At 49.5% G+C, this 21,397-nt stretch overlaps 2 protein-coding genes and 2 non-coding genes across 12 annotated transcripts; 1 reads left to right on the top strand and 3 right to left on the bottom strand.

Annotated features, from left to right (window-relative positions):
• Nucleotides 1-1,590: 1,590 nt before the first annotated feature.
• LOC147580660 (uncharacterized) lies at nt 1,591-16,035 on the bottom strand. Of its 9 annotated transcripts, none has more exons than XR_015250956.1 (7): nt 15,612-16,035; nt 13,850-13,988; nt 12,622-12,771; nt 8,174-8,252; nt 6,772-6,855; nt 5,738-5,924; nt 3,933-4,460 (listed from the first exon to the last, which is right to left on the bottom strand). XR_015250956.1 is itself a non-coding variant. In XM_086706046.1 (4 exons), exon 1 carries the CDS (start codon nt 10,198-10,200, stop codon nt 9,256-9,258), a length of 945 nt encoding a protein of 314 aa, XP_086562172.1. In that variant the 5' UTR covers nt 10,201-11,786; the 3' UTR covers nt 3,933-4,445; nt 5,738-5,924; nt 6,772-6,855; nt 8,174-9,255. The 9 variants fall into 9 exon arrangements, 3 of the variants coding, with proteins under 3 accessions (XP_086562174.1, XP_086562172.1, XP_086562171.1); XR_015250955.1 differs by having other exon boundaries at nt 12,622-12,973; nt 15,817-15,924; XR_015250953.1 differs by having other exon boundaries at nt 12,622-12,973; nt 15,612-15,919.
• TRNAR-UCG (transfer RNA arginine (anticodon UCG)) lies at nt 2,606-2,678 on the bottom strand. Its single transcript has one exon. It is a non-coding gene; the product is annotated as a tRNA-Arg (tRNA).
• TRNAM-CAU (transfer RNA methionine (anticodon CAU)) lies at nt 15,216-15,287 on the bottom strand. Its single transcript has one exon. It is a non-coding gene; the product is annotated as a tRNA-Met (tRNA).
• LOC147580661 (histone H4) lies at nt 16,012-19,723 on the top strand. Its single transcript, XM_086706049.1, has 3 exons — nt 16,012-16,733; nt 17,864-18,047; nt 19,236-19,723. Exon 1 carries the CDS (start codon nt 16,064-16,066, stop codon nt 16,373-16,375), a length of 312 nt encoding a protein of 103 aa, XP_086562175.1. The 5' UTR covers nt 16,012-16,063; the 3' UTR covers nt 16,376-16,733; nt 17,864-18,047; nt 19,236-19,723.
• Nucleotides 19,724-21,397: the final 1,674 nt, after the last annotated feature.

A 21,397-nucleotide genomic window follows, 5' to 3' on the forward strand; every position in this document is an offset into this window, starting at 1 on the left:
CCTTGCCTGTGGTTGGTGTCCCTGGAAATTATTTATGTTCAACAGGAATTTCCTAGGGCTTAGCTGGGAATGCCAGGCCAGCTCCTAGCAACACTAAGGCTGAGCTCTGAGCGTCAGACCAGTTCCTGGCTGTCAGTGGCTACTCTTCTCTTTCTCAAAGTGTGTAGAATTCATACACGTTGAGAACTCATTTTTAATATGGAATATTAAGATAAAAGGAAAGGATGAATAATTGCTAAAATTCAAAATCAGCACAGAGCCCAAAGCGGGGCTTGAACTCACAGAGCATGAGATCACGACCCGAGCCGAGGTCAGAAGCTCAACCGACTGAGCCACCCAGGTGCCCCTCATTCCTGTCTTTATCCGAGTCCTTTGCCTCGTAACTAACTCCTCAGTTCCTCTTCAAGAGATGGAGTGTCGTCCCTTGTCTCTGGGCTGGGGCCTGAGGATGACTTGGGTCAATGAGATATTAGACACAAGTCAAGCAGGGCCTTTAAATACGTTTGCCATCTTCATGAGAGGACGTCCCCTCCAGGGAGCGGCTGCGATTTCACTCATGGTCCCGAAAGGAACACGCTTCAAACTCACCAGAGCCCCTGCACCAGGGGGCCGAGGAGCCAAGTGGAGGTGTACCCGCGGCTCAAAAATACAGCCTTCGGTTAAGCTTGGCTTAGGTCATTCACCTTCAGACGCTTGAGTAATAAATGCTTACTGGAGTGTCTTCTACGCGTTTGGGTCTTGTGTGTTTGTTACGGGGCAGTAGCTGACTGCGACATGCAGTCTTTGCTGCTTCCCGGTCATGATACAAATCCTGACACTTTCAAACCTATCTTTTCTCATATATCCTACAATTTCCTTATACATTATATAACCCGCTTATTCCCCTCTGTGTTTTCTGCGTTGTTCCCTTCCCCTCGCCCTCTCCCCCACGCCGAGTCTCTTGAGGACACGGACTTTTGCATACTTTGTGTACTGTGATCCTAGGAACTTAGATCCTATATCCTAGAAGCTTAGTGTGCTCCATAAACACATATTACACTTACGAATCTGTTCTGCCCCTGTCCAGCAGGGCCCGACGCCCTGTGTTTGTAATCCACATCCAGGAATCTTTCTTCTTTATTTCTGTTCTTCCAGCCACTTTTCCCCATCCCTAGCGAGTGTTATTTGTTTTCCGAATCCCCTTCTGAAAGCGGAAAAGCTTACGCATCTGTTGGGGGGCCCCATATATTCTTATTCTCTGGATTTGGGGACAAGCCCCTAAGCTCCAATGACCATTTAAAGTTCGGGGTGTCTGCAGATGGCCCTGTCGTTTTTGATTTTCTTCTCTTTGACACTTTCTGCTCTGGAAAGGCCGTCTACTCCTCTTGGTAGCCTTTGCTGTGAACGCAGGAGAAACGGAAAGGAAAAGAAGAAAGAGGGAAAGAACTTGTATCAGGGACATTTTTGTCTTCTTGGATCAGGATTTCTACTTCCATGAATCTCCTGGAGAAGGTGTGGGTGAAAAAAGTCAGTGCAGAGGGTTAAAGGCCAATCCGGTCGGGAGGGGGAAGCTTTTGCGTATTCCCAGGAAACCAGAAACATGCGAGCAACTTAAATGGTTCTTAACCATAACTTTATCTGGTTCTTTTGAGATGATATCCTTTCTCTGGCTTAATAAGGGATACTTAGTGTCAATGGTTCATTTTGTGAGGAAGGAGGCAGTGAGTGGTTGCTTACGACATTCACGCGCTGCAACTTTTTCTCCTCTGAGAAATCTCAACCTCTGGGCACTGGCGCTCCGGCCGCAACTTTGCTTTACAATTTGGACTCGACAGCTGTCTAGAGAAACCCAGAGTCATACCGGAGACCTAAAAGAGAGGCTGGGGAGAGGAAGAGGTAATTATTCCCTTGTTTTAACAGTCAGTGCTCTGACCTAGCAAAGACATTCATGCGCTCCATGTGATTTGAACAGACTTTCACCAGGAAGCCAAGAATTGGAAATCACTCTTTGTTCATCCTAAAGTTTCAGATGCAGTTATTTAGGCACAAAAATGTGGGTTTTTTTCTTTGTGTGTGTGTGTGTGTGTGTGTGTGTGTACTTTGCACCACTATCTCCTTCTGTCTTCCTGTTTCCCCGCACACTCTGGAAACAGCTGGGTTCTTTTCTTGACCTTAATTTTTCCGTTCTGTAATTCAGGTTTGCGTATGACCTGTTCTCATCCTTTTGATGGCAACGCAAGGGGAGGCAAAAAGGCAGTTAAGAGGGGAAAAGGAGGGTAAGAGTGAAAACCAGTGACACAGGCTGCAGCGGCAGCCGGAACCTCCAAGGACGCACAGACTCAGCCCCGAAGAGAAAGAGACCACAGAAGAGGACAAACGACAGGCTCCCACGGTGCCGGCCCCTGGGCCCCGCGTCAGTCTGAGGCTCAGCGCTTTCGCTTTACAGATCCGACTCCCCTGGAAACACTGGTCCTTCCAAGGCTTTTGAGAATGGCCTGTTGAGGGTAGGAAACGGGTTTGCAAAACAGGTGACAGGCGGTCCCTCCCACCGCGTGAGATATGGCCACTTTGGGGCGGGGGGGGGGGGGGGGGAGTAAATGCATTAAAAAAAAAAAAGAGCCAGCGCTAACCACGAAGGGATTCGAACCCTCAATCTTCTGATCCGAAGTCAGACGCCTTATCCGTTAGGCCACGTGGTCCCCAAGTGCACGTGTGTGTCGCAACACTTGGAAAGTATAATGAGCTTTCCGACCGGTCCTGAGTCTCAAAAGAGCGCGCCCGCCGCCCGCGCTTTCTACACTAGATTACCCGGGTTATTTGAGGCCCCGGAGTCGGGACTCACCGCGGGTAGGATCTGACAATTATGATGGGTCCAGCGTGGGGAGAAAAGTCACTCCCATTCCACTCCCGAGCTGAAAACCTGTTCGTGGGACCGAAGAGATGCCAAAGCAGCGCATCTCGTCTGCATCCAGGGATAGAAGCGAACTCAGAGCGCCTTCCCTGTTAATACTCCGCCACAGTCACTCGTCTCAGACCCTCGGTGCCGGGCCGCCCGGCGGCCCGGCGATCGTGTCACCGCCCCCACAAGGCAGTCAGCACCCTCACCGGCGTCCTTGTCGCTGTCTTGCAGGCCCCGGGGCCTAACAAGTCTCCCCTGCCCACACTCTGGTACTCTGCGATCGTTGTCACCTGCCACCAGAGCGCTTGTCACAGCGTGTCTCTATCTGGAGAAGAAGAGCGTGCTTTTTGTTGGCGTCGCTTAGGCCCTTGGAGTGGTCCAGGCTCATTGATATTATTTGAGGTTCCCGTACATGAAGAGAGAAACACTGTCGCGGTGTCACAGACATGGTTAACGAGTTTTACATTTGGTAGATGACTCAACACCGGAACGTGTTGCAATAAAACCATTCTATGGCCGAGGTGTTTATAGAATTGATGATGCTCTGTAGAGTGCTCGGCCCAATAAAGTGGTAGAGATTTACACTTATATTTTGATATTTTGGATGGCTTCTTTCGAGTTCATCAGTGAATCTGTGTGACCTTGTTTAAGGATACTGTCGACAATCTACACACGCTGCATTTCCTTAATTTTCTTAAGTCCCAGACCTTGGGAGCACTGGCCCTCTTGGCTCATTTGTGATAGATCTTGGCTTGTGTTGACTAGTAAATCAGCAGCTTCCGGAGCACAGACATGGGATCATTTACGTGGTCCTTCTTTCCCTGTCCACGGAATAACATCAGGCAAATAGTAGGAGCTCAATAAACATGTGCTCCATCTCTCACATACATATTTTTTGGGAATTTTGCCATCGCCTCTAATGTGGGGATTATGGAGCTCAAAGATTCCTTCGTCCCCCAAAAATCTGACTACGGATTTGTCCCGGTGGAGACCTGACCTGGTGGAGACATGATCGACGGGAAGGTTCCCCAGCGAGGATATCCAGCCCAAAGAATTGTTTTGTTTATTTATTTATTTTGAGAGAGAGCGAGCGAGCAGGGGAAGGGTGGAGAGAACCCCGAGCGGGCTCCACGTTGCCAGTGCAGAGTGAGACGTGGGGCCGGAACTCAGCCGCCCAGCTGAAAAACCAGGGGGCGGTTGCCAAAGAATTTTTGCGGATGACTGGTGTCTCCGTTTCCATGACATTTCCCCTCAGGCATCAACACAGTTTCTGGTGAGACCCGAGGGACATATATCCCAGATACCTGTGGTGGGAGATGATGGCGAAAACTTTGGACATTTGCTGGTTGTTGACCAGAAACGTGCTGCTGATACGGGCCTGGTTATGCGACGGAGGCCAGTGAAGGCTGAGTTGGGGTTCGGTCTGTCTGTCACGTTCGCCTGCCTGTTTGCAGGGGTGTGCAGATGTTTTGGCCTCCTGGTCTAGCGTGCTTTACGGGTCATTTTCTCCTCTCTTGGCAACGATCACGTTCGCCAAGTTCCAAGATGTTAGTACGCGTATTCTTGTCTGTGAATGGAGAGGCTGAAGAAATGATTTTTTAAAACCGCATACGTTATGAAAGACATTGTTGCATAGTTTGCAGTGAAACCAAAAACCAACACCCCCCCTCCCCTGCAAAAACAAACAAACAAACAAACAAACAAACAAAACAAAAACAGTCAAAGATCAGGCCACCAACTTGAAAATTCCAGAGATTTTCTTTTTTTTTAAATAAATTTTTTTAGGGGCGCCTGGGTGGCGCAGTCGGTTAAGCGTCCGACTTCAGCCAGGTCACGATCTCGCGGTCCGTGAGTTTGAGCCCCGCGTCAGGTTCTGGGCTGATGGCTCGGAGCCTGGAGCCTGTTTCCGATTCTGTGTCTCCCTCTCTCTCTGCCCCTCCCCCGTTCATGCTCTGTCTCTCTCTGTCCCAAAAATAAATAAAAACGTTGAAAAAAAAAATTTTAAATAAATTTTTTTATGTTTATTTATTTCAGAGACAGAGAGAGACAGAGCATGAGAGGGGGAGGGACAGAGAGAGAGGGAGACACAGAATCTTTTTTTTTTTTTTTTAATTTTTTTTTCAACGTTTATTTATTTTTGGGACAGAGAGAGACAGAGCATGAACGGGGGAGGGGCAGAGAGAGAGGGAGACACAGAATCAGAAACAGGCTCCAGGCTCTGAGCCATCAGCCCAGAGCCTGACGCGGGGCTCGAACTCACTGACCGCGAGACCGTGACCTGGCTGAAGTCGGACGCTTAGCCGACTGCGCCACCCAGGCGCCCCAAGGGAGACACAGAATCTGAAGCGGGCTCCAGGCTCCGAGCTGTCAGCGGGGCTCGAACTCATGAACTGTGAGATCATGCCCTGAACCGAAGTCGGTCGCTCAACAGACTGAGCCACCCAGGCGCCCCTCCAGAGATTTTTTTTCTACTGAGAAAATGTGATCCTATTACTCCTTTGCTCAAAACTGGTGGTGGTTTCTTACTGCCCATAGACAAATTCGAAACCTGTTTGCACTGCCCCTTCCCTTCCTTATGCCTGGCCCTTTCCCTATCGCTTCTGCCACAACTCAGAATTCCAGTGTAGGCCCAAACATTTCCAGGGCTCCTTTGACATCTTTGAGCCCAAACGGCCTGTGCATTTGCCTCTTCTCACAAGATAAGACCTCGGGCCCGTTCCTCTGTCCAGGTACATCCCGTCAGCCCCTCAGCCTCATGGGTTTCCCTCCCTGTCAATCCTGGAAGCTGTTAAAATAAGCCAATTGATCTTTTGGAGGGAACCAGGGGTCGCTCTGCCCCCTGGTTACTACGAGGCTTACCTCCCGCAGCCCTTGCTGGCTCACTCGATTGGAGATTGCAGCCGAGCGACCTTGCGCGGCATGCGGTGCCCTCCCCTTCCAGGCTGTGAGTGCGTGTGACCGGAAACGGCTACCAATCTCATCCGTCCAGCGTCGAGCGTGGCCTGTCCGGCCGTCTGGTGTACTGTGGGGGGCAGACCGCCTCCAGCTACAGGGTGAACGGGAGGTGGTCTGAATACAGCCACTTTGCTGAATACAGCAATCTCTCTCCCCTCCATGTTCGATCACACTGAATGCTTTATAGTTCTTTAGAAACCCTCAACCGTTATGCCTCCTTGGGCTTGTTTCCCCCCCCCCCCCCCCCCCCCCCCATCTGGAAGCCTCTTCCTGGCTGCCTGCTAAGCTCTTATTCAAGTTGGGACTCAAAATCTGCCACATTTCCCGACTTGGGCCATTGCCAGGGCAAGGGTGATGCCGCGAATCTATTTCACTCGGATTCCACAGATCTCTGTAGTCGCGGTGACGTCCCTCTGTCAAACTCTGGAATGTTCACACGGTTACTGGGAAATGATGTTATTCTATGCACCTGAGGCGGTGGGGCACTATGAAGCAAGTTGTCAGCTTATCTGAAGTAAACTTGGAAATTGCTGACACGTAGCTGGTGTGGGGTGGGTATGGCAGGTAGGTGACCGGGTCCCTTCCAGAACTTGGGCTCCAGGACTCAAGTGGACTTTGTTTGGCAACCACAGCTTTCCCTGGTGCCTGTAGCTCACAGCCGGAGAGGAGAAGAGTGTGTGCATCATCTCTGAAGACGGAGGCCGAGAAAGACTTCCCTTGTCTTTGCTCGTGCGTATCTTTGTCCCTCTGTGTCTGCACTCTTCCCTCTGCTGTCATAAATCTTAGCTTTGAGTATATGTTGAGTCAGGTGAGTCCTTCTGGAAAATCACTCAACTAGTGGGTGATCGTGGGGCTGTCAGAAACCGTCACTTTCCCTTCTTCCCGCTGCACTTTGTGCATAACCTTGTAAAAGAAATACCTTATTGTACTATACATACTTGCATACTTGTTTAAAAGCATGTCTAGACTGTAGGTTACTTGAACACTTCATGCTTAGCACAGTATCACGTTGAAACAGGGTGCTGTCGAAAAAAAAAAAAAAAAAAAAACAAGCCACCAGACACTGAATAGAAGCGAGGCAAGATTTTATTCACGGCCGGGCCAAACCTGATCTCCTGATGTTAAGGAGGAAAGTGTAGAGAATGGCCCCGAACAAAAGTAGCAGTGAGCTTCTATGGATTTTAGCAAGTCAGAATAGGTCATTATTTAGTTACCCAATTGCAATTTACAGCATTTCATGGTAGCCAATTCTGTTGTGACACACAGACCTTAGTTTTGGTGGGAACCTATCAATTTAAAGTTCTTTGTCCTAAGAGGGTTTAAAATGACCAACTGTAGTTAGACACCTAAGATACCGTGGGGCGGTGAGTTGGTGACTTTTTACATGTTGGTCTTGCCTAGGCCAGATCTTGGTAAAAGGGGTGGGGGAGCGTTTTGCAACCTAAGTTATCTATTTCCCAAGCAGGCAAAGTTACAGAAGCGAGATAGGGCGGTCAATTTCCGTATTAGGGAACTACATAAGCTTTTATCGCAACTATTCATGAAAGGTGAGTTTAAGGGGCGCCTGGGTGGCGCAGTCGGTTAAGCGTCCGACTTCAGCCAGGTCACGATCTCGCGGTCCGTGAGTTTGAGCCCCGCGTCGGGCTCTGGGCTGATGGCTCAGAGCCTGGAGCCTGTTTCCGATTCTGTGTCTCCCTCTCTCTCTGCCCCTCCCCCGTTCATGCTCTGTCTCTCTCTGTCCCCAAAAAAATAAATAAACGTTAAAAAAAAAAAATTTATAAATAAGAAAGGTGAGTTTAAGCCGAACTGATATACAATAAGCTTTCGGATATCTTATAAGTTGACCTATTACATTCCCCACTCCTGTTTGTTAGTTATTCAAATCTTTGAATAACCTTATTTTGGCATTTGGGCTAATGGGACGTATTGGCTACGTGACACCATAAGCTTTATAGATCCTATTTTTTTTTTTAATTTTTTTTTTTAATGTTTTTTATTTATTTTTGAGACAGAGAGAGACAGAGCATGAACGGGGGAGGGGCAGAGAGAGAGGGAGACACAGAATCGGAAGCAGGCTCCAGGCTCTGAGCCATCAGCCCAGAGCCCGACGCGGGGCTCGAACTCACGGACCGTGAGATCGTGACCTGAGCCGAAGTCGGACGCTTAACCGACTGAGCCACCCAGGCGCCCCTAGATCCTATTTTTCAATTTATGAACTGAAGTAGTAGTTTTATCAAACAGGGTCCTATAGTTATAGCTAGAAAGAGGAAGATAAGGGGTCCCGCAAGGGCACTCAGGAGAGTCGTTAGCCAAGGGGACCAGGAAAATAGACACTCATACCAATTTTGATGAATTCGTCTTTGTCTTTCTCTTTCCTCTAGTCGTGGTCCGATCTGACTCAGGCTCTGCTTGATGATTCCTGAATTATTGACATAAAAACAGCACTGTTCCCCAGGGGCCATACAAAGCCCTCCTTGTTGTAAAAACAACAGGCCTAGGCCCCTCCGATTCTGACGTACCACCTCAGCTAAAGAGTTTACAGATTCAGACAGTTTATCAATATTCTTTTCTAATTCTGATATATCCTGATCAATTTGTTTGCTTAGTAATTTGAAGTTCTGATCCCCTGTGACGAAAGCGGCGGTACTTATGCCAATGGATCCTGCAACCCCCCCAGTCCTACAAAGAGGGGCACTAGGACAGGAGAAATGGGTTCCCTCGTAAATCGAGACCGGGGAATGAAACCTAGGTGTTGGTTTGAGATTTCCGCCCATTGTTCATCTCCTAATTTTGGAAGCAAGGGAGGTGGTCTTCCAAATAGGATTTCAAAGGGGGGAATGCCTCTTACGTAAGGTATACAGCGTACTCTGAGGAGGGCAAGAGGAAGGACGCCTACCCAGTTTTCGCCAGTTTCTGGAATTAATTCAGTCAAGGTTTCTTTTAGAGTTCTATGCATTCTTTCTACCTGCCCTGAACTTTGGGGGTGGTAGGCACAATGTAATTTCCAATTTATTTGTAAGCTTTTGGCCAACATTTTAGATATCTGGGCTATGAAAGCCGGGCCATTATCTGACCCCAGACCAGTAGGGATGCCAAATCGGGGGACCAATTCACTGAGTAATTTCTTAGCCACTATCTGAGCTGACTCTGTTCTCGTGGGGAAAGCCTCTACCCATCCAGAGAAGGTGTCCACTAGAACGAGGAGATAATGATAACGAGGGCCCATGTCTCGTCTCAGTGAAGTCAAATTCCCATAATTTCTCCAGGCATCTGTCCACGTAGTCGCCGTCCCGAAAAGTTAAACTTGGGAGATGGGTGAGTCTGAGCACAGGCTTTGCATTGGTCGACTAGGCTTTTTACGATTTTATTAAGGTTTGGAATAACGTATTCTCTTTGGGCCAGATCAGACAACTTGGTTGCCCCTAGATGTGTGGGGCTGTGGGCTTGCGGGAGAGCGAGGTCTGTCCTATAGCTTCTGGTATGAAGATGCGTCCATCCTCGAGGTGATACCAATGCTGGTCATCTCTTTTTGCCCTCGAGGTTTTTATCAGGCGTAGCTCTTCTTTGGTATAAAATGGTTCCGTGGGGAGAAAGCGTGGAGGCAGCAGAGGCAAAATTTTAATCGGGAGAACATGTCTTTCTGCTGTGGCCTTGGCCGTTGCATCAGCAACGGCGTTTCCTTTTGCTTGGGGCGAGTCTGCCTCTTGGTGGCTCTTGCGATGTATAATGGCCACCTTTTTAGGAAGCCATAAGGCTTCCAGTAGGGCCAGGATTTCTGTATTTTTAATTTCCTTCCCTCCTGAAGTGAACGGTCCTCTTTCCTTATATAGAGCTCCAGGAACATGGGTGGTGGCAAAGGCATACCTCCTATCAGTGAAAACGTTCACTGTTTTCCCCTCTGCCCATCTGAGGGCCTGGGCTCGAGCCATCAGCTCTGCTCTTTGGGCAGAAGTGTTGTGCTCAAGGGCTTGGGCCCCGATAACATGGTCCTGAGTCACTACAGCTGCACCTGCGTGTCTGACTCCATCTTTGACAAAAAGGCTGCCATCAGAGAACAGCTCGAAGTCCACCTTTGGCAGAGGTTGCTCTCTTAAGTGCCCCCTCAGTCCCGTCAGAGTACTCCCGGTTTCCAAACAATCGTGGCGTGGGGCCTCTGAGTCGCCATCCGGCAGCAACGTGGCTGGATTTAAAGCCTCTGTCTTCAGGAAAGTGATGCGTGGAGGGTCTAGTGGCAATACCTGATCCTGGAGGATTCGTGCGTTGATCCATCGGTCTGGTGGGGAGCGCAGCAGGGATGCTACTGCGTGAGGTCCTGTGATCTGAAGGTCTTGCCCAAGCGTTAGTTTGGAAGCTTCTTCAACCAGCATGGCAGTGGCGGTAAACCGCTCTGAGGCAACCGGGCCACCCGGTGGCAACAGAGTCCAGCCGCTTGGACAAGTAGGCTACAGGTCGTTTCCAGGGGCCCAGAGCTTGAGTAAGGACCCCGGATCTCATGCACAAATAGTTGGATTTGGTAATAGCAGGTGAAGCTAGGGCTGGGGCTTGGGTGAGGGCGGTCTTGATTTGCTCAAAAGCCCTATCTTCTTGTTCTCTCTGGACCATCTCAGTTCCTTCACCCCCGGTGGCAGAGTACAGGGGTTTTGCCATCTCAGCGAAACCAGGTAACCGGAGGCGGCAATACCCAGCGGCCCCTAGGAACTCCCTGATCTGCCTTTTAGTTGTGGGTTTGGCAATGTTGAGGATAGCTTGGATTCTTTCCCGCCCCAGCGATCGCTTGCCTTCATGCAATTGGTAGCCCAAGTATATGACAGAGTCCAAGCGAATTTGCGCCTTCTTTGCGGAAACTTTATATCCCAGGACATCTAATTCCCTTAGCAGGTCCTCCGTAGCCTTTGTGCAGCTAAGGAGTCAGTGGCTAGGAGCAAGTTGTCTACGTATTGTAACAGCCTAACATCTGGGTGGCTCTCCCGGTAGGGGACCAAATCCCTTCGAAGCGCCTCATCAAATAGAGTAGGGGAGTTTCTAAACCCTTGGGGCAGTTGAGTCCAGGTTAACTGTCCGTTGTAGGTTCCATCTGGGTCTGTCCATTCAAAGGCAAAAATAGGCTGACTGACTTTTGCAATCGGCAAAGCAAAAGAATGCATCCTTTAAGTCCAGGACGGAGTAAAGGAGGTAATTTGGTGAGAGTTCACTCAGGAGAGTATAGGGGTTGGGGACCGAAGGATGAATTGTCTCCACCCTTTTGTTAACTTCTCTGAGGTCTTGTGCCGGCCTATACTCTGAAGTCCCAGGTTTTGGGACAGGAAGCAAGGGAGTATTCCAGGCGGAACGGCATGGCGTTAGGATCCCAGCTTCTCGCAAGCGGTTGATGTGTTTGGCAATTCCCTCCCTCGCTTGCTGGCTGATGGGATGGATATTGCCTCACCCGGATGGGGGTGGCTGGGGCAGCTGGCTGGATCACCAGCGGCGCTCGCTGAATGGCTAGTCCGGGGGGCGGTGGGGGGAGGTTAGTTTCAGCCCAAGCTGTAGGAATTGTCTCTTTCCACTTTTCTATTAATGGAGAGGCTTTCCGCTCCAGTTTTTCCAGGAGTAGATATTCCTCTGATATAGGGCAAGTAACTAGAATGGCAGGTGGCTATAGGCTCAAGTCTGTAGAATTTCCGGTAAAGGAGATTTGGGCCTTAAGCTTGTGCAACAGATCTCTCCCCAGAAGGGAATATGGGCAATCCGGTATGAGCACAAAGGAATGAGTAACAGTCCCTTGAGCTAGGTCAGTGATTCGGGCACGAGTCCGCGGGTAGCCTTGCGTTCGTCCTGTGGCTCCCTGAATGTATACCTTTTCTCTAATCACAGGTCCTAAGGGTTCTTTAAGAACAGAATACATAGCCCCGGTGTCAACCAGGAATCTGGTTTCTTTCCCTTCTACGTTGAGGGTAACCACAGACTCCTGGGGATACAGACTCCTGGGGATTCAGGGAAAGAGGGGAGCTGTGGTGGTGTCATTGTTCCTGGGCGACCAGGATGGGAGGCTTTTTTTTTTTTTTTTTTCAAACGTTTATTTATTTTTGGGACAGAGAGAGACAGAGCATGAACGGGGGAGGGGCAGAGAGAGAGGGAGACACAGAATCGGAAACAGGCTCCAGGCTCTGAGCCATCAGCCCAGAGCCTGACGCGGGGCTCGAACTCACGGACCGCGAGATCGTGACCTGGCTGAAGTCGGACGCTTAACCGACTGCGCCACCCAGGCGCCCCGAGGATGGGGGGGCTTTTTGTTGGGGCATTTATCTTTCCAATGTCCTTCTTCCTTACAATAAGCACATTGATTTTTTTCCCAGCTTTGCTCGGGGTCCTTTCTGGCGGGGTTGAGGCCTTCCCTGTCCTTTGCTGTTGCCTGGGGGGGTTTTCCCCAGGCTGCTACTAGGGCTTTCCCTATTTCCTTCCCTTGCATAATGGCAGGGCTGTCCCTGCTCTGAAAAACTCGCTGGGCTATTTCCACCAACTTTGAAATTACCTTTCCTTCGGATCCTTCTAATTTTTGGAGCTTTTTACGGATGTCTGGGGCCGACTGAGAAACGAAAGCCATATTAATGGTTTTACGGTTCTCTGTTGCCTCGGGGTCAATAGGGAATAGAAGCGGTAAGCCCGGGAAAGCCTTTCTAGGAAGGCTGCAGGCGACTCATTCGGTCCTTGGACCGTGTCCTGAATCTTTGTCAGATCGGTGGGCTTTCGTGCCGCTGCGTGAAGCCCCTGTAACAGAATCTGGCGATGCTGGAGTAGACGCTCCCTACCGTTATCCGTGTTAGGGTCCCCCTGGGGCGGTGCGGAAGGGAAAACGTGCTCAATTCTGTGAAGGTCTGTGGTAGGCATTCCATCCGGGCCAAGGACTGCTCTCGTGGCTTCCCGGGGCACTCTGGCCCTTTCCTTGAAGTCAGTAAGACCTGCAAGAGTTGGTGACAATCTCCCCAAGTAGGTAAGTGAGTGGGGAAAATGGAGCTCAATAAGTCAATTAGGCCCTGGGGGTTTTCAGAGAAAGGCGGGTTCTGAGTTTTCCAGTTGTAGAGGTCCGAGGTGGAGAAAGGAGTGTAGACAACCATCGGGCGTGTTGGCCGCCTGTCTGGACCGGGAGCCGGAGCCGTTTGCCTAAGAGGAAGGATGGGAACTGGGGCATCGGAGGACCGGTGTTCTCCTCTCTAGAGGGCTCCTGATCTGGTGTGTGGGGGACTAGTCAAAGGATCTCCTGCGGCTTTTGGTTCCTGGGGAGCTAGTGGGGTCTGGGGAGAAGGAGGTGGTCTCTGAGAATCAGATAACAAGTCCCTCCCTTCGGGTATCTCCTGAAGCACTGGGGAAAGCCTCTTTGAAGGCTGAGTGACGGGAAGCAAGGGTTCGGAGTTTGGAGGACAACAGGAAGGGGAGTGGGAAAGGGAGATGCCAGATGACAGCTTTTGGCCCTGTTTCTGGCACTTTCTCGGCCAGGAAGGTGGGTCGTTTAGGAGGTCGACCCAAGTCACAGCATATGGCTCCTGGTCGAGATGAACATCATGACAAATCCTGCGGACGGCATAAGCAAGGTTAAGATTCTAGGAGCCCTCTGGGGGCCAGTCAACCCCAGAGAGCATCGGCCAGTCCAGTGGGCAACATGTCCGCAGCCAGCATGGCTTTAGGTTAAAGCCATAGTTCTTTCCTTTTTCTTTGAAACCAGAGAAGTTATTTAGCATGCATTTAAGGGGAGAGCAAGGCTCGGACGAAGACTGACCCATGATGGAGGTTAAACACTGGGTCACACCAGAGATAAAGATAGGCTAACAGGAAACGGTTAACAGGGCACACAGAGCACTGAACATAGAACGAATGGTTGGGGTGATCAAGCCCAACCCAGACGGTCCGGAGACCCAGATGGGGCTGGGGATGTCTCCACCAGACACCAGCTAGGGGGAAGTTAAACTGCGTCCAGCCTTCCCTCCGAGAATCAGATCTGGCCAGTAACAGAAAACAGAAACTAGGCACCGCCTCGCCTACCTTGCTTAAGCCAGGTCTGAGAACGGAAGGCCGGGGCCGAGGAACGTGTCTCGGGAGCTGTCCCCTAGCTGTTCCGCTTCAGCCTCCGAATTTCGGGTGGTCATAGAATCTCAGTGGAACCTCCAAATGAAACAGGGTGCTGTTGGAAAAAAAAAAAAAAATACCACCAGACGCCGAATAGAAGCGAGGCAAGATTTTATTCACGGCCGGGCCAAACCTGATCTCCTGATCTTAAGGAGAAAAGTGTAGAGAATGGCCCCGAACAAAGGTAGCAGTGAGCTTCTATGGATTTTAGCAAGTCAGAATAGGTCATTATTTAGTTACCCAATTGCAATTTACAGCATTTCATGGTAGCCAATTCTATTGTGACACACAGACTTTAGTTTTGGTGGGAACCTATCAATTTAAAGTTCTTTGTCCTAAGAGGGTTTAAAATGACCAACTGTAGTTAGACACCTAAGATACCATGGGGCGGTGAGTTGGTGACTTTTTACATGTTGGTCTTGCCTAGGCCAGATCTTGGCAGAAGGGGTGGGGGAGCGTTTTGCAGCCTAAGGTATCTATTTAGCAAGCAGGCAAAGTTACAGAAGCGAGATAGGGTGGTTAATTTCCGTATTAGGGAACTACATAAGCTTTTATCTCAATTATTCATGAAAGGTGAGTTTAAGCTGAACTTATACACAATAAGCTTTCTGATATCTTATAAGTCGACCTCTTACAACGTGAGTATATGAACAGAGATCTTTTCTGAGAGAAATATAAAACATACACTTTAAGCATGAGCCTAGAGAGCACCTCTGTTGGAGACTGGTAAAGGGAGGCAGGCGGTAGAAACACATTTACCAGCATCAACCACATAAGTGGTTTTCTCAGGTCAGAGTTCAATCGTGGCCACCAAAACTTTGCACTCTGTCTCAAACTGTTACTTATTTATTCCAAAGTTTCCGACTCTGGTAGTTGCAAAGATTTGGCGCTGGGCTTTAGCCACGTGGCCACAGCTCACTAACAAGTAGAGCTTTTCTGAATTACGTATAGAAGGAAAGAAAACGCCTTCTCTTGGCTTCCATCCCTGTCCTCACCCTTACACTCAGCTTATTTTAGCGTTTTCCCAGGTTCATAGGGCAATGGGACTGTCACGATCCCTTTGGCAACCACTAGAAATATAGCTTGTGGTGGGGGAACATCTTAATTAATGATAACTGAGTATCCATGACCGACGGTCTTTTTCTCTCTGGAGAATGTAAACAGTTTCACGTTTATTTTCAGGAAATAATTTTCACTCCAGAATGAAGCAAAACAGGCTCTATTTTCTTCCCCTACTGTGAAACGAGGCTACAGAAACTAAAAAGTTGCAGGAAAAAGCAGATAGCAGAGGATGGTTTCGATCCATCGACCTCTGGGTTATGGGCCCAGCACGCTTCCGCTGCGCCACTCTGCTCTCCGGCGAAGGGCGACTCCTAATAATGCTCTTAACTGTGTTCAGAGGCGATTACTGACACTGGAAAAACCCACGTTGAGGTCGCCGGTTCAACACCTCGGTTACCACAAACTGCCAATTCTCTTCGGAACGATATCGCTACCAGAATCAGAGAGAACAAAGCCAGAGGCAGAGACGGAAGCGTTACCACCCCGTTGAAATTCCGGAGGCAGAGGGGAGAGGCGGCCAGATACTCTGCGAGGGTTACAAACTTTACTAAACAGGGAAGGAAGGGGAAGACCGGGAAAGGCACGCGGGCGAGAATTCCGCCTCGGAGTCACTAACCAGGCCCGCGGTCGCCGTTGGGAGGACACCCTCTCGGGCTCGGTGTGGGGGTGACGCCCGGCCGCGGGAGGCCCGGACGGAGGCTCGGGCGGGAAGGGCCGGTCCGCGGGGTCGCCGCAGGCCAACGCAGGCGCCCGGCGATCGGCCAAGGCCCCTCACGCAGCAAAACGTAGAGCAAAACGCTCACTTTTTTAGTCTGACGCACCGAAAAAGTTTCGAGGTCCCACACAGGCCCCCGGACAGTCCAGCCGCCTCCGCGGAGGGCACGCTCCGAGGGTCCGGGCCCCGCCTCCAGTGACGTCACTGGAGTGAGCCGCGGAGGGCGGGGCCGGGCAACGGCCCTTCCCGCGTGCGCGCTTCCAGTCCTCAATTAGGTCCGCATCCTGCACATATAAGGAGGTTGCCTCCACGCCTTTCATGCTTTCTCCGGGAGGTGGCTAAGCGGTGCTGACATGTCTGGCCGAGGCAAAGGCGGGAAGGGTTTGGGCAAAGGGGGCGCTAAGCGCCACCGCAAGGTGCTGCGCGACAACATCCAGGGCATCACCAAGCCCGCCATCCGGCGGCTGGCCCGGCGCGGCGGCGTCAAGCGCATCTCCGGCCTCATCTACGAGGAGACCCGCGGGGTGCTCAAGGTGTTCCTGGAGAACGTGATCCGGGACGCCGTCACCTACACGGAGCACGCCAAGCGCAAGACGGTCACGGCCATGGACGTGGTGTACGCGCTCAAGCGCCAGGGTCGCACCCTCTACGGCTTCGGCGGCTGAGCGCCTCGGATCTTCTGCTACCTCCACAAGCACAAAAAGGCCCTTTTCAGGGCCGCCCACGTTTTTCACGAAAGATCTGTAGCTTTTGGTTAGTTTCTAGGATTTTTGTGTTCTATTGTTGGCCTAGCTTCCAAATGTGTATGAGAGTTGTTAGTTGTCCGCTCTGTCGTGCCCTTTTATTTTAATCCGAGGGCTTTTAACGCTGGGGCTTAGTTAAGCCGTGCTGTGGCTCTGCCGCAGTCAGTTTGTCTAAGCCTTGGGCTGCCCATCGTTTTGGGTGACAGACAAGGCCACATGGTATCGTCAGCATTTCCAAGGCGCTTCCTTCGTTCCCGAGCACTTTCGAGTTCGAAGTCAGGTGGGTTTGGTTCTGGAATACTAGCAAGGGGATGCCCACGCGGGAGGGAGCGGGTGCGCCTTCCCTGCAGGGCTCCCGCGTCCAAGATGGCGGGGTCGGCGGCGGGAGGACGGCTGCGGAACAAAGACGCGTTCCCGCGGCCCGCCTGGCCCCGCCTCCGGCCCCGCCTCCGCCCCGCCCCTGGGCTGGGCTGCGTTCTGCCAGGCTCGCTCCGCGGTTCCGAAGGCCCCGGGGTCGTGCGCTGGGCGGCTGGAGGGTCAGATCTGGCAGGTGTTGCGTGGCCTAGCGGGCGACAATTTATGACCTATTATGAAAACCTCACGGAGATAAGGATGTTACTTAATGGTCAATATGTAAATGTCACCTAATTTTAAGGAGATGTGGTGGCATTTTAAAAACGTGTACATATAGGCATCAGGATATTTCACCCCAAATTGCTAAGCGTGGGGAGGGAAGTGATGAGGAGCGTGGAGCGAGCTGAGGGCAAAATACAGGCTACCCCTCCCCCGCCCCCAGGTGGAATATATGTGACATTCCTAGGACACTCCTGGCTACCCTAGAACAAAGGAAGGGTGTAAGCGCTTGCCATAATGATGTGGGAAGCTAAGGCAAGCGAAAAACTAAATTCCCTTATTGCCTACAGCCATTGGCAGGTCCTTGAAACCCGCAGTGACCTCCCTCTAGGAGCTCAGCTGGCTGGATGATGACACTTTGCTAGGGGCAAAAGAGCACCTTGGCTTATTATCCTGACCGCCTCCCACTCCCCACCCCTGAACCTGTAAGTCTACTTTAACCTATAAAAATTCCTTTGGAAACTTCCTTTATCTCAAAGGCCCCAAGATATATGCTGACAATCATACTCTAAGCATGTGGCCCCCTGATGTATATCTGAAGGGTCTCATGACTGAGGTTTTACTACACAGTGATAAATGGTGTTTCCCTAGCAACAGCTAGTCCCTCAAGGTCCTGGAAACCTTGCTGACAAAATTCCTTAAAAACTTTATCCCTGACCACCTTCCATCCTGAGGGTATATAAGAAGTTACCCGTCAGGACAGCTCTTCCTGCCCAGGGTCCTGTTCCCTGCTTTAATAAAATCACCTTTTTTTTTTTTTTTTTTTTTGCACCAAAGGTGTCTTCAAGAATTCTTTTTTGGCTGTTGGCTCCGGACCACCCCCCATCACCCGAAAATGTCATCAGAAGTATTCCACTTCCTCCAGGGTCTTCCAGCTGGACTAAACTTTACAGGAGGACATACTAACAGGAGAAAAAAAAAAAAAAATCCAAAGGTTTTATTACCTGCGTCCAGAGGTCCGGTAAGGAATTTGAGGCCCAAACAAATGAATAATGCAGGGCAGTTTTTATACCTTCTAGACAGAGAAAATGCATTCGTGAGGAATGGACAGGATTAAAAACACACATTTGAGAGCTTTAATTAGTAAGGACTTTTAAGAGGAATTTGGCCTGACGTAGTACATTAGTGAAATTAACCAGGATTGTTTCTATAGCTTTCTTGGCTTTAAAGTTCCTATTTCTGGTGATAATGATGTGTTTTTACTTAGTCCAGTGAGGGGTTCCTTTTATATGGTAGTTTTATTTCCACATTTGGAGGGGACCGAGGAGAGTCTAAGTGTCCTTGCATGTGCTTTTTCCCACGTAGCTTCAATTCAAAATAATACACCATCGTCTATTTTGGACAACTTGCCCTTGGCCCTCTTGTTAGCTAGTGAATGTAGAGTATGAGAGAATTAGAACACTCTCGGATAATCCCAATGATTTTAGCCACTGCATCGAAGATGGTAATGCCAGTCGCTAAAATGGATAAGAATATAGAAGGAACAAGTTTTGGGGAGAATCACAGGTTCAGCTTTGGACATGCAGAATTTGGGATACCTATTACATTTCTAAGAGGGAGGTACGAACTAGGTTAGCTAGATATATGAATCTGCAGTTCAGGGAAGAGATCTGGGCTGGAAACATTATTGGGAGTTGTCAGGGTATAACTGTCCTGATGCCACGAGAGTGAAAAAGCCATGCGAGAAGATGAGATCTCTTAGGAGAGAGGGTTGGTAATGAAGAGAAGCAGTTCAAGAACCGAGTCCTAGGTCAGATAAGTAAGGAGTGTTTGCTCTGTATTCATGATCTGTGGATAGATCACTGATGGTTTTACACGTGTTTCTGTAATTCTCCCTTTCTCCTGTGACTCTCAGAACAAGCAGAAGAAAATAGTCTCATTTTACAGATGTGGAAAGCTGCCCTCAGTCATAAGAGTGTGCAATGACAGTGGAGCTCTCACTCAAATAATCTGTTGAAGTTAGAACCACGGGAGATCACTTTGGGGATCCACCAATAGATAATAGGCACCTTTCTCAAAATGGACAACTTCCCCGTATATTTTGCATGCAATTCCAGTGAGTTCTCAGGCCTCCCGAAGCCTGTTTGTGGAGGCCAGCGTTCAGAGCTCTGTGTCTGAAGCTGCTTTTCTCTTCCCTTACCTTCACCAGCTCCTGATCTGAGAAAGTGGACCCTGAGAACACCCGTTTCTGATCTGTTGAGCTGGTGTTCCCCTGTTGTTGTGGAGATGCCGTCTATACAATAATGTAGAAGAAGTTAAGTCATCATCCCTTGAACTCCACACTCAGAGACCCAGCTACCCACTTGACTTCTCTATTTGGAAGTCCATGAATATCCATTTCCAAATCTGACACCATCACTGCAAGACCAGCCTCTCTTGTCAACATCTTGAATCTGGAAAATGGCGAGTCCAACTTTTCAGCTGGAGTTGTTTTCGACCCTCCAGTCCATAGTAGGTCCTGTCAGCTGTACCTGGAAAACACAGCAAGAAGGCTAGCATTTCCCTTTCCGGCTCTTTCCCATCACTGCTGCTCTGGCCAAGCGGCCGTCACTCCATCGTTATTCCTGCAGCCCCATCTGCTTCCTCTCTCCTATATTTCACACAGCAGCCAGGGATTATAATAAAGAGTAAATCAGATCAAGTCGCCTCTCTGCTGAAAACCCTCCAACGGCTCTCATTTCACTTAAAGTGAAAGTCAAAGTCCTTACTCTCTTGGCCCTTGTTACTTCAAACTGTCTACTCTCCCTCTCCTTCTTAGCCCAGTGACACTGGCCCTGGAACTTTCTCAAATAGGCCAAGTACACAGATCTTTTAAAGACTCTTCTTTCTACATGGGCCTCTCAGCTACCAGATCCTTGGAGGCATCCCTCTCACCTCCTTCACTTTTTAAGTCAAATATCCTTTTAGGGAGGCTGTCTGTGATGGCATACCAACCCCTGATGCCCCCCAGTCTGTTTTCTCTGCTCTTGAGAAGCTTGCAGTCTATTTGGGAAGTCAACACCCCCCCACCCCCGCCCATGAAATGTGAAGCAGAAATGGACACCATAAAGGGTGTCCAAAGAGCATAAGTCAAGTCCGTATTGGGAGTCCTAAGCGGATGCTTGCCCAGGAGGCTCACTGCCAGGCTCAGGAGGCCTGTCAGGCCCGTGACGGGGATCTGGGCTTTACTCTGGACAACAGGGAGCTGTGCAAAGTTGTGTCTCCTTTTGTCTTTCCCTACAGTTTTTCTCACTGTGGAACAATTATCTTTTTCAAAATCAGTTGTTGCTCTTAGCATACTGGATTTCAATGGTGCATGTGTATCTCTTTCCCCATTAGAGTGAAACTGTACTGAAACTCTCAAGTGCCTGGATGAATAGATAGGAATGAAGTGAAGGTTAAACGGATTTACAGTTAATGAAATCAAAAGGCTACACAAGCAACCTTGCAGAAAAGAAAAATATTTCTAGAAGGATCCATTGAAATACACATTTTGTGTGTATCAGCAGTGACTTTGGCAAAGTGCCCTGCTTTGTCCTTGTGGGCCTCTACAGACTTTTGGGATCTAAGGGGTGATTTTCTTTCTTATAAACAAAACCCAGTATAGGCAACTTTTAATAGCTTAGGAGGCTTCTGTTGTTTTGTGGAACGTGAGGTGATTCCACCAATATAATTGCACATTTTCCTTTATTAGCTTTATAATTTATAATTCTCAATATATACAAAGGAATATCTGAACTACGTGTACATGTTATAAAGGATAATATGATGATGACCACATTAGAACCCGATTGCTGGGGCACCTGGGTGGCTCAGTTGTAAGTGTCCGACTTCGGCTCAGGTCATCATCTCATGGTTTGTGAGTTCGAGCCCTGCGTCGGGCTCTGTGCTGGCAACTCGGAGCCTGGAGCCTGCTTCGGAGTCTGTGTCTCCCTCTCTCTCTGCCCCTTCCCTGTTCATGCTCCGCTCTGTCTCTCACTCTCTCTAAAAATAAATAAACATTAAAGAACCCAATTGCCAACCCGGTTATACAAATATTACCAATCCATTGCTTTGGCCTAATTTTGTCCTCCTTCAACCCCACCAGAGATAGCCACAGTCTTGAATTCTGTCATTTTCTTGCCTTTATTTCTTATCCTTTTAAAATCACACATGCACTGAAATCTAAATAATATGTGGCTTTGGTGCTTAGTCTTTGCTATCAAAAAATTGTATCTGTGGAAGAACGCCCTATCGTTCCAGACATTTGCAACTCCATCTGGTGAGAGGATTTTATTTCCTGCCCTAATGGCATTAGGCTTGCTCATGTGATTTGCTATGGGCAGTGAATAT

This window comes from Puma concolor, chromosome B2 (assembly GCF_028749965.1).
Source record: "Puma concolor isolate L17-30 chromosome B2, mPumCon1.1.hap2, whole genome shotgun sequence".
NCBI lineage: Eukaryota > Metazoa > Chordata > Mammalia > Carnivora > Felidae > Puma > Puma concolor.

Bases quoted from the DNA above. Each gene is read 5' to 3' on its own strand.
- LOC147580660 (XM_086706048.1), bottom strand. From the start codon at position 10,200: ATGCTGGTTGAAGAAGCTTCCAAACTAACGCTTGGGCAAGACCTTCAG.
- LOC147580661 (XM_086706049.1), top strand. From the start codon at position 16,064: ATGTCTGGCCGAGGCAAAGGCGGGAAGGGTTTGGGCAAAGGGGGCGCT.